This window comes from Corticium candelabrum, chromosome 2, assembly GCF_963422355.1.
Source record: "Corticium candelabrum chromosome 2, ooCorCand1.1, whole genome shotgun sequence".
In the NCBI taxonomy this organism is placed as follows: domain Eukaryota; kingdom Metazoa; phylum Porifera; class Homoscleromorpha; order Homosclerophorida; family Plakinidae; genus Corticium; species Corticium candelabrum.
In genome coordinates this window covers 6,501,953-6,514,298 of record NC_085086.1, presented here as the reverse complement: position 1 = coordinate 6,514,298, position 12,346 = coordinate 6,501,953, and the positions used below count along the sequence as shown (strand labels likewise).

Below are 12,346 nucleotides of genomic sequence, written 5' to 3'. Positions count from 1 at the left end.
TCATCGAATTGGCTTGATGATAAGCTCATGCATGCCGCTCAACAGCTGCTCCAGCAACAGCACCCACATGTCCGTGGTCTCCAGGACACAATCCAGCAACTCACACACACATTTGATGTGCACACTGGAGAGTTTGTTCAGTGCCTCTGTCTAGGAAGTGTTCATTGAATAACTGTATCCACCATTGGATGCTTGCCATCAGTGGTACATGTGTATGACAGTGTGAACATGCCCCTATCGTCTTCTGTGAACAAGATTATGGCAGAACTTATGCACACGGAGGGTAGGCTGATTGTTTTTGAACACATGAATGTTCAGCAGCAGAAAGGCAGTAGTGACTGCGGCTTTTTTGCCATTGCTAATGCGACCACCCTCTGCCATGGAGAGAATGCAGTCACATTCGAGTACAACCAGAAGGCTATGCGAGCCCATCTCCTCAAGGCCATTGAACTCAAGGTTCTCGTGCCATTTCCAGCAGTGAAAACAAACAAGACGATAAAGCGTGAGAGTTTGCACAGGAAACGCCTTCGAGTATACTGTGCCTGCAGGTTACCAGATGATGGAAGGAAAATGATGCAGTGTTCTTTCTGCAAGGAGTCGTATTACTTTAACTGTGTAAGTGTGCCAAAAAAAAGTACTGAAACGCAGCAATGATCCATGGTTCTGTAACTCCTGTAAGCAATAGTTTAGTTGTAATTTGTGTTCGCCTTGTATCATGCATCAGTTTGAATCAGTTAGTCTCCTGGTTGCAGTAATATTTCCTTTTACCATGCAAACTTTCATATGTAGTTGCAGAAATAAATAAGCAAAAAGGTTGCACATGTATAAGCAGTGGTTAAAACAGATGGAAAACAAGTTGTATAGAAAAAATGAAGGTATGTAGCACATCAACATAATTATACACGTATGCACTTGGCAAGGGCAGTGTTATATATACCTAACAATTATAAGAAATAAACAACTGAGAGGTCATATTCATAGTATAGTGCACGTGAGGATACCATGTTTTATCAGCACAGGCCTTAAAGATAATCTGGGAGATTCCATTAACCTCACAAGCTAATGTCAGCCGAGTTTTGGAGTACAGATACATGCGCACTTGCGATGGTGTACCGAGCGACAAAATTTCCTAGACGCGACAGAATGTTCTAGGATATACTGTCGCTACGTTGAAATAGAGCGACAATATTTCCTAGGAAATTTTGTCGCCGCGACAGAATTTCCTAGCGACAGAATTTCCTGTGACACCGGTGTTAATATTTGCCTACAAGATCAAACAACAGGACCCAAAAATGAAATTCGCCTGAAGAGAGCTACGATGAAAGAGACCTCAATTTTTATCGTATATTTTACACAAAATGTTTATAATTGGTAACATTTGCTGTTGCTTCTTTCATAGAAAAACTGTGGAGATAGTCAAGGCAGTGCGCCTTGATTTCACCGAAGATCAGGAGAAAAGGCGAGTTTCGAGAGCAAACAATTGGAGGTTAATTGATGAACAAGGGCAGGTTTGTCAAATGGACTTCCTCAAGATAGGGCAGGAAGTGAGAGGGTATTGGAGCCCTGGCAAAGACTTTTATCCAGTCAGATCTGAGTCGTCGAGCTAGAGACCAATGAGTCATTACAACATTATGAAGTATGGTGTTGAACGTATATTTCGTTTGGTTTGTTGACTATGTAGTTGTAGATAATAAGTATTGTATGTAGTTAATTACTTATGTTGTAGTTGTACCCTGTGCGTGTTTACCTTTAGGATATTGCATTAGGGTGCTATCACGGTAGATATGGTTTTGGTATACATTAGTTGAAGTACTTGTTAGACACTGAACATAGACACTTTGAATAGAATGGAGTATTAAAAGGTATTACTTAGTCTGACACGTGTCTAATGTACGTGTACCTGTAGGTGTTTGTGCTTTGTGTGCATTTACCACCAATTTTGAGTAGAGCTTTGTAATTATGCATATTGTTAATCTACATCTTATTTCTACATTCTACATCTTATTTCTACAACTTATCTCTAAATCTTGCCGACCAGAGGAATGCATAATTTAATAAAGCAGACATAGAGTTCTAGATAACTTTAACAGTGTCTTGTGGTTACACGTCAGCTGCCCAGTCTTGGTTATAACATCAAATGTGTCTTCAATTCTGAAACAGACTATTACTAAACCTTTTTTTTCAGAATTTGTATTTAAGATGATTGTGGACATTGTGTTCAAATAATGTTAACATTTTGTTTGTGTAACAGAGATCGTAGCTGAATCGAGATTAGCTGTGTCACCTAAGAAATCTTCGCAACAAAAATTATCGTTGGGACCAAATGTATGGGATTGAAATCAAATTGGTTGATAGGTAAATTGTTATTGAGATTTATTTGTACGAAAGAAGTGGAAATGAATACAAGAGCAAAACAGTTACTAAGCGAGCACAACAAAGCAGCTAGAGAAAAAGAAAAGCTTATGGAGAAAGGGATCTTTGTTAGTCCAGTTTAACACCGTTTTACGTAAATCTATATGTTGCCTTACACAGAATATTTCTACTGATGAACAGACTGAATTGGTATGTTGTGTTTGTGTGTGTTTGTGTGTGTGTGTGTGTGTGTGTGTGTGTGTGTGTGTGTGTGTGTGTGTGTGTGTTTGTGTGTGTGTGTGTGTGTGTGTGTGTGTGTGTGTGTGTGTTTGTGTGTGTGTGTGTGTGTGTGTGTGTGTGTGTGTGTGTGTGTGTGTGTGTGTGTGTGTGTGTGTGTGTGTGTGTGTGTGTGTGTGTGTGTGTGTGTGTGTGTGTGTGTGTGTGTGTGTGTGTGTGTGTGTGTGTGTGTGTGTGTGTGTACTCTTGCAAGCCAAGTGGTAACGGTAGTGATCTATACGAAGAACCCAACCTATTTTCATTTTGCGGCCTAATGTCCATCTCTTCACGAGAATCAGCTACAAGATACTTTTATGTAATTACAAAACTTGCAAAACGACTCTACTCTAACATAATATAATATAATTTTATATGGTCTATGGTATCACTACTATGCTGATTCGATTACTAATCTCAATATATATTTAGTATGGTTTTGATCCAGACTAGATATCGCGCATTCGCATGTTTTCTGGTCTGTAAGTTCGAGTCTAACATGATCTATGTAGATAAACTCATTTGTATACTTTACTAATTATGTAATCTTCGAGTTTAGTGTGATTTGACTTCTGATCAACGGTTGTCTCCGGTAGATATGACTGTATTTATAGTACATAGGCATAGGCTGTTCAACCCATGTTTTATATTTTTTCTATATGTTTCTACCATATGAAGGAAATTTGCCGCTATCTCTGCATAAATCTTTTGTGGAATCTTCTTAGTTCTTGCATATTCGTATGTTGTGTGTGTTTGTGTCTGTGTGTGTGGGCACGTGTGTGCAATGTGTAAGGTATGTTAATTAATTGTTAATTAAATTACGTTTATATTGCTTGTTTGTTTATTACAAATTTTTCAGTTGAGTTTTCAATGTTAATTTTATATTTGTTTTGTTGTTTTGTCTTTTCTTTGTTTATCTGTCTACCTGAATGCGTTTTTGTGTAAATATAACACCTTTTGATTTCACAATGCCTTGTATGTATGACATAGTTTGGTACACAAAATGAATATGTTGAAAAGATAGCAGAAAATAAAACTCCATTGTTTTTGAAATTGTGAGCATAATTTAATTGACATTTTAATTAAATGAGTTTACACTTTAGAAATTATAATTTTTATTTATTACAAAGTTATTAATTATTATTTTTTTCTCATATTTGCATCTTTCTATATAAGTTCAACCATCATACAATTTGCCACAGAATGAGGTTGTTAAAGTAATTAGTGATATAAGTTTGTATATTTTAGTAATTTAATAGAATTGTGTTTAACTTATGCCGTTGTATATGTTAGTCAGCTGGTATGTCATTGCAATATTGACCAATTACTATCATTGTCTACATAGAATTTGTAATACGTTGAATTACAACAAGCAACACTCCAAGATCAGGTATCTGTTGTCTTTGTCTGCATGCACAGAGTTATTCAAGAATGAGAGGAATTAATTTTTTGTCTAGTAAATTCAACACCATTGTTATTTTGAAATGGTTTGTCATATTTTTGCGCAACTAAACTACATGTTATTTTACTAACGTTTCCAGATCGGACAGCAGCAGCAGGCAGTCCTATCATTTTCGAGACAGGTTTGCATTTCATATTATTTATAATTTAAGAAATTTTTTAGGAATTTGCATAATAACTTTGAACTGTAGTTATTATATTTCTAGTTAAATAATTAGATTAATTTTGTAGTTATATGCTATTATTAATAGAGAACAATTGAAAGAGGAATAATTTAAGAGAAGGAAATATTCAAAGGAGAGGGTTTTCAGATGGAGTAGTTCTAGAGATATCAAATTATTACAGTCTAAGTGTACTGTAGATTTACTACTAAATATTTCTACCTAATGGTTACTTCTAAATCATACAAGGTGGGCCATAGCACAAAACACTAGCAAATATAGAAAGTCTTTAAAACATACATACATACTCAACATACCCAACTAAAAACCAAAAAGGTTGATCCTAGCACTCTTCAATTTTAGAGATTTTACCTACATAATATCTTGCAGACGATGTCTACATCTATGTCTGTTCCTCAATAGAATTAACTAGCAAGATGCGTTTGAAGAATCCGTCGTATTGAGGTCCGCCGTCTGGCTGCCACAAAGATTCCACCATCTTCTCATAATCTTGCATATTATATGGCAGCAAAGAAACAGAGCCTTAGTTCTCTGCTGAGAAAAGACATTAACTGCTTTACCGCCACTTGCAAATAAGACCCGTACATGTCAAAGTCCCGTCTGTGCGTGGTCATGCAAGTATCGAGCGTTTCTTCAACTCGTCATTGAACACTCTATTGTTCTTTCAGGAGCACCTGCAAAGCATCTGCCAAAGTTGTCCATAACGCCATTTTCACTTTCGGTTTAATGTACGAAACGTCAATTAATTTAACCGGGTAATTAAATTAACAGATACAAAGTCATGGCAGTTGGTTACCCAGATATTACCCAAAATAATTTGGGCAATAGGGTTCTTTGTCTTTCGTTTGCTATAAAGATAAAAAGAATTGATCAAAGTACTTGTGATATGAACTACTTTCTTCAAGACTCATTTGAGCATGCACGTTTAAGGACAATATTAGAGTAGGCGTATCTCGGTTGCCATGGATACTCGGTGTGCTTTGTTAGGCTCATTTGGACGCCAAACTACACGTTCTATAACTAAATAAACGTGCAGTATTAAAAATTTTTGTTTCAACAGATTTTCTCCTTCCGATTTTGTTCAGCAGTTTTACAAGAGATCTGAGAAATGGCTTTCTCTTCCCCACATATGGCACACAAACGGTGGGCACAAGCTTCAATCTCAAGAGAGAACTAAGTCATCACTGCAGGAGGAAAGGATGGAGAATTGAGATATTTACTATCGATAGAAAGTCTGAAATGTGCCTAATTTGTGTCTATTAATTTGCTTTAATACAAAAAATATTTGACCTAAACCATTTAATAATTGATATCAGCCTGTCAGTAAGAATCTTGTACGCGTATTTTTGCGCTCTGTATTCAAGTTTCACACAACGTTTGAGATAAGTAAATTATGAATTCAGCACGCGATTTCTCATTAGCGATTCTCTCAATTTATATCTCCGTACACATGCAGACACAACGAACGATCTACACTCACAGCGATCGATGCCGAAACACACACGCTGGGACTGGTCACAGATATGCAGAAAACGTGCAATCCTTACGAATGATATCAATCTATTCGTCTGTCTAACAGAGAAAGTTATAACACGTGATCACACATTAATTGATCACGTGGGTAGGTAGTTGCATACACAATAGAGAACGTCACAGGGACTTCTTTCTTTGTAGTCTGTCGATCGGTGTGCTGCGATAAGTTCAGCGCTATAGAAAATGTTGGATGTAAAGTTGTCACTGTTAGGTCTGGCTATAGGCTCTTCGTTTGATCTCCAACGCGCATATCAGTTGCCTATTTTTCATGAGTTGTGTGCTGAAGTGTTATTTTTGTTTGCTGTGAAGAAATGAACAAATAATTGTTTGAAGCAATGAGGAGAAGTGATATTCAGTCGGTAACGCATCTCTTGAAGATGGGAATTGACATTAACTTACGAGACGAGGATGGGGTATGTGCATGTTGTGAGTTGCCATGTATTTTCTCGATGTTACACATTGTTTCATCTCAAAATAGAACACTCTTCTGATACAAGTTTGTGTGATTATAAGAATGAAATGGTTGAGTTGCTGCTCAATAAATCAGCAGATGTTAATGCGACAACTAGCATTGTCAATTGAATGTGTGAAACTGAGATGAGTTCTTGCTTGCTAAAAGATGATGCATATCAAGGAAATGTGACAATCTAATTTAACAATCAAAAGTCTTCGTTTCTTCTTGCTCGTCAAGAGGCAGCAGCGTTGACTTGTGACAGGCTGATTAGTATATAGCCACTGCATGCAGAGATGTAATCTTGTTGGCTTAGATTCTATTCAACTTGGACTGTTTGATGTTTTGCAGAAGCCAGATTGCTTTATTAGGTTGTCTTCATTTTCTATTTCGTTTTCTCTTGCAGCATGTTTGCAGTGTGTTGAAGAGATAACCATAATAATAATAACTCATTCTTCTGTATGCAGCAGGCATCAACAGTTTTGATGATAGCAGCACGGAAGGGATTAGCGGATATTGCCCATTTATTGCTGACGGTCAGAGGTATTGATGTCATGAAGAGGAATCGAGTGAATTTGAGTATTGACACATTCATTCGATATTGAGCTGTCCGTTGTGCATGTAATAAACAAATCTGTGAGTAGAATGCATTCATTTTGCTATTGTTTGTGTTGATCATACTCTATGGAATGTCTCGTTGTATGGTATGCTGTTGCTTTACTCTATTTTACTTGCGCACTTCTTCATTATGATATCGGTATGTTGTTCACTCAGGGAGGAATGACAGCCATCCATTTTGCTGCATGGTGTAATCATGTAACCATTGTAGAGAGACTTATGGGTAGAGGAAGACATCACAACGTGCATGGCCACCATAGAAGACGCCTAGCGCTGACGCGAGATAAAGATGCGTACAATCCATGATGACAATGCTGATACAGAGGAGTAGACAATGTGGGTAGAGGAAGACATCACGACGTGCACGGCCACCATAGAAGCCGCCTAGCGCTGACGCGAGGTAAAGATGCGTGCAATCCATGATGACGACGCTCAAACAAAGGAAATATTGGCGCAAAGACACGAAGAGAAAAGTACCAAACAATGACTTGTAGACAGCAGACTGTGCAGATGAAAGGTGAGCAAACAAACGATCACACAAAAGGGGGCCCCAATGGCCAACAGAGTCATAAACGGCGTTAGCGGCCAAAGCCGCAAACGATGACTTGGACGACGACTTGAAAACTCTTTTCCTTGATCCTTGAGACGAACAGACTAGAAATGTGTGGTCCGCCACTCTTTATCCGGGATCTGTCTATCTGTCTGTTTGTTCGCTTTTGTTTGTCGGGTATTTTTGGTTAGCATTATTTGTATGTCCGATTGTCTCCTTCAGTCATTCAATCTGTCATGCAGTTTGTTTATCAGCCAGTCTTTTATGTTTGTGTGCCTTTATGTATGCTGTGTTTGTTTAGCTTTATGTTTGTTGTTGTTATGATTGTAGGCTGGAGCGACAGCACTGCATTATGAAGCTTACAAGAATCACTCCAATATTGTCAGTCTCTTATTAGCAAATGGAATTGATGTGAATGCAGTTAGTGAGGTGAGACATGCTGCTGCCAATGTAACTGACAACGTGAAATTTTGCAGTTAGTGTATGGTGGCTTATATGTCCAAATGTATTAGCATGTATTGTCATGTTTCAGTTATGGAAGGTGTTTGATTAATTCTGATGCTGGATGTTGTGTGTGTTGGCAGAAAGGAACGGCACTAGAATTAGCTAAAACATGCAACCACAGACATGTTGTTGATACAATCACGTCGTTTGTTACCCCTTTGATAAGTGTGTGTGTATGTGTGTGTGTGTGTGTGTGCGTGTGTGTGTGTGTGTGTGTGTGTGTGTGTGTGTGTGTGTGTGTGTGTGTGTGTGTTTGTCACAGTGTGTAAGTGCATTTTTGGCTGCTTAGTCTCATTGATAACTCCTGTACTTTGCTTGGCAGACGAGAGCAAGAGCACCTCTACAACAGTCTACAGATAAAGAGCTAGTAAAACAACTACTTCAACAGATAGAGCTACTGAGAGGAGAAGGTACAACCAAAGATAGAGAAATCACTCGTCAGAGACAACAAATCATTGATCTAGAGAAAGCATTGAGAGACGAGCGACTGCAAAGAGAACGAGAACAAACAGGCAAAGAAGAGAGAAGAGAGAACGAAAAGGAGGAACATCTACAGCAATTGCTAACTGAAGAACAAGGAGAACGGCAAACATTGAGGAGTTGCTGTCTGATGCCGAAGCAGCACTCGAACGAAACAACCAAAGGAAAGAAAGCGAAGTCCTCAATATCCCTTCACACGACATTCGACTGACTGATACAGAACTAGGACGTGGATCATATGGAGGTGACATGATTGCATTTGTTTCATATTTCTCTTTATTTGTTCTAATCGTTTGCTTGTTGATGTGTGACTAAGTTGTTTGTACTGGATATTGGCGTGGCTGTCCTGTTGCAGTCAAACGTCTGTATGACCACTTGGCTGCTGCTCCACGATACGTTCACTTCGTGCAGCAATGGGTGTATGTAGCGAGGCGGTTGCATCATCCAAACATTGCTGCTGTTCGTGGTCTCACTCTGGAGTTAGAAGAGAAGAAGGCATGGATTGTAATTGAATTACAGAGCGGGTCCACGTCTGGTGTTATTGATGCATGTCATGGCGACGTTGCGCCTCTCACTCTACGAGAAAAAGTCGACATGACACACGATACTTTGTGTGGACTCGACTACATTCATTCTATGGTAAGACATGCCTCTAAGGAGCAACTAAATTAGTTGCCATGTCAACAAGTTAAAATTTTTGGTGAGTTCTAACCGCAATTTTTTTATTTTTAATGGCTGGTAGGTAGTACACTTGTGGCATATAGAAGTAGCAGGTTGTATACCACTGTATGTCAATGCCTAGTAGCCAGTGGCATAGACTAAGCTGATCTTTTCGATCAATTTAGAGATTTTTAATTGCAAATTTTGGATCTTGACTGAATGTGATTGAAGGTCAGTTTATCATTTGAAGTGTGTGTGTGTGTGTGTGTGTGTGTGTGTGTGTGTGTGTGTGTGTGTGTGTGTGTGTGTGTGTGTGTGTCTGTCTGTCTGTCTGTCTGTCTGTCTGTCTATCTGGCTGTGTGTGTGTGTGTGTGTGTGTGTGCGTGTGTGTGTGCGTGTGTGTGTGTGTGCGTGTGTGTGTGTGTGTGTGTGTGTGTGTGTGTGTGTTTGTGTGTGTGTCTGTGTGTGTACCCACACTTGTCCCAGCGTTTATCTCTTGGGCCATTGGCTCCAATTGACTAGTCTCGCGTAGCCAGATCCTTTTTCCTCGTCGAAGTGTCTGGCTACACGCGACTACAAATTGACTACTAATTTTCATCTTGTTAACTAAAGTGTTTCTCTTACTGGCCAATGGCCAGCAGAGCTCAATTTGAACTTCAATGCCAGGGTAAGAAGAATAAACCCATGCTTTACATAAATTGCACAAAAAATAATTAATTTATTTATTGCAAAAACTGTTAATTTTATTTATAATTTTTATTTTTATATTATGTCGTCATAGCAACCCAGAGAAATTCTCCACGGTGACAGCTGTCCAAGGAACATTGTCGTAACAGCAACGATGAGAGCCAAACTTGGTGATCTAAGAGCCATTCGATTCCGCGATGCCTCAATGTCAGTCAGTCTGGTCAGTCCACAATACACAGCACCAGAGAGACTTGACGTTCCAGCTCAACCGAAAAGCACGAAGACCGACATGTACAGCATGACAGTGACGATATGCAAGCTTTTCACCTTCGTTACTCCTGATCGTGACCAAAGAAAAGGTCAAGTCTTACTCATCCGTCAGAGAGACGTCCGTTCCTTGTGTAAGCACTTGATGAGTCATGATCCTGCCACACCACCGACAGCAGCAGAAGCTCGGGATGTTGTCAGTCAAATTTGTGAGACGGACGAGTATACAGCGTGTCCTCCTAGACGAATGGCAATGGGTAAGATGTACGGAATCAGTGAAGTTGCTCTCGTTCAGCCACATGTGGTGAAGCCCACGTGTCTTTGAATTTTGTATTTTAACCTGACACTGTGTATACATGCTAGAGTGTGTATCGACGTATGAATAGCAGCAGACTTAGTCATGATTGTTGGATTTGCATTTTGCTGGTCAGGCAACTAGCGTTTTTAATAAAACAGCGTGACTGTCAAATACGTGTAAGACAGACAGACAGACAGACAGATTGGTGGTCGCTGGACACCCTTTTATGATATGCGCATGTCTACTAGTAGTGTTGATTTATGAAAATTATACTATTACTGACAGACAGAGAGACAGACAGGAACACGCACACACCACATTACCCCCCCCCCCCACACACACACACACACGCACGCACACACACACACACACACACGCACGCGCACGCACACACACACACACACACACACACACACACACACACACACTGTACGCGGTCCTCAAAACGTCAAAGCATGTAGCCACACTGTAAATGGGACAGTTCCTTTACTGTACCATCTGCTTTAGATGTACAAATGAATTGATGCTGTGGCATAAAAATTTGTTATCTATGATACATATATGACGCAAGTTCTATGTAAAGCATATGGTGACAAGGTCCACTCCCAGTCAAAACCGTGTACTCATTTCTACTCCTGACTCAAGGAAGGGAATTGCGTGTAATTTTTTGCCCAAGGGAATTATGCTTGCGCTCTTCTGTCAATGGATTTGTGACATAGAATTTCCAGAAGTTTCTCTCTCGCATACAGCTTAGTCATTATTGACGGACAGATGCCACACATGCATGCATTCACACACACACACACACACACACACACACACACACGCACGCACGCACGCACGCACGCACGCACACACACACACACACACACACACACACACACACGCACAAACACAAACGCAAGCGTGCAAGCACGCATGCACACACAGACATGCAGAAACATACATACATACTCAACATACCCCACTATAAACCGAGAAGGTTCATCCCAGCACTCTTCAATTTTAGTGATTTCAAGTATATAAAATCTTACAGACGATATCTATATCTATGTCTGTTCCTAAATAGAATTAACTAGCAAGATGCGTCGAAGGATCCGTCGTCTTGAGGTTCGCCGTCTAGCTGCCACAAAACTTCCACCATGTTCTCATAATCTTGCATATCATATGGCAGCCAAGAGACAGAGCCTTAGTTGTCTGCTGAGAAGAGACATAAACCGCTTTACCGTCACTTGCAAATAAGACCCGTACATGTCAAAGTCCCGCCTGTGAATGGTCAAGCAAGTATCGAGCGTTTCTTCAACTCGCCATTGAGTACTCTATTGTTCTTTCAGCAGCACCTGCAAAGCTCCTGTCAAAGTTGTCCATAACGCCATTTTCACTTCCGGTTCAATGTATGAAAAGGCCATTAATTTACCCGGATAATTAAATTAACAGATACAAGGTCATGGCACTTGGTTATCCAGATATTACCCAAAATAATTTCGGCAATAGAGTTCTTTGTCTTTCGTTTGCTATAAAGATAAAAAGAATTGATCAAAGTACTTGTAATAAGAACTACTTTCTTCAAGACTCATTTGAGCATGCACGTTTGAGAACAATATTAGAGTAGGCGTACCTCGGTTGCCATGGATACCCGTTGCGCTTTATTAGGCTCATTTGGATGCCAAACTACAGGTTCTCTAACTTAATAAACTTGCATTAGTAAAAAAATTGTCTCAGCAGATTTTCCCCTTCTGAATTTGTTCAACAGTTTTACAAGAGATCTGAGAAATGGCTTTCTCTTCCCCACATATGGCACACAAACGGTCGGCACAAGCTTCAATCTCAAGAGAGAACTAAGTCATCACTGCAGGAGGAAAGGATGGAGAATTGAGATATATACTATCGATAGAAAGTCTGAAATGTGCCAAATTTGTGTCTATAGCTTGCTTTACTACAAATTATATTTGACCTAAACCATTTAATAATTGATATCAGCCTGTCAATAAGAAACTTGTACGCGTGTTTCTGCGCTCTGTATTCAGGTT

The 12,346-nt window shown here is 39.5% G+C and overlaps 1 protein-coding gene across 1 annotated transcript; it reads left to right on the top strand.

The window, feature by feature from the left end:
• Nucleotides 1-8,684: 8,684 nt before the first annotated feature.
• Nucleotides 8,685-10,499, top strand: LOC134176135 (mitogen-activated protein kinase kinase kinase 20-like). Its single transcript, XM_062642813.1, has 2 exons — nt 8,685-9,043; nt 9,846-10,499. Exons 1-2 carry the CDS (start codon nt 8,999-9,001, stop codon nt 10,341-10,343), a joined length of 543 nt encoding a protein of 180 aa, XP_062498797.1. The 5' UTR covers nt 8,685-8,998; the 3' UTR covers nt 10,344-10,499.
• The last annotated feature ends 1,847 nt before the right edge of the window (nt 10,500-12,346 follow it).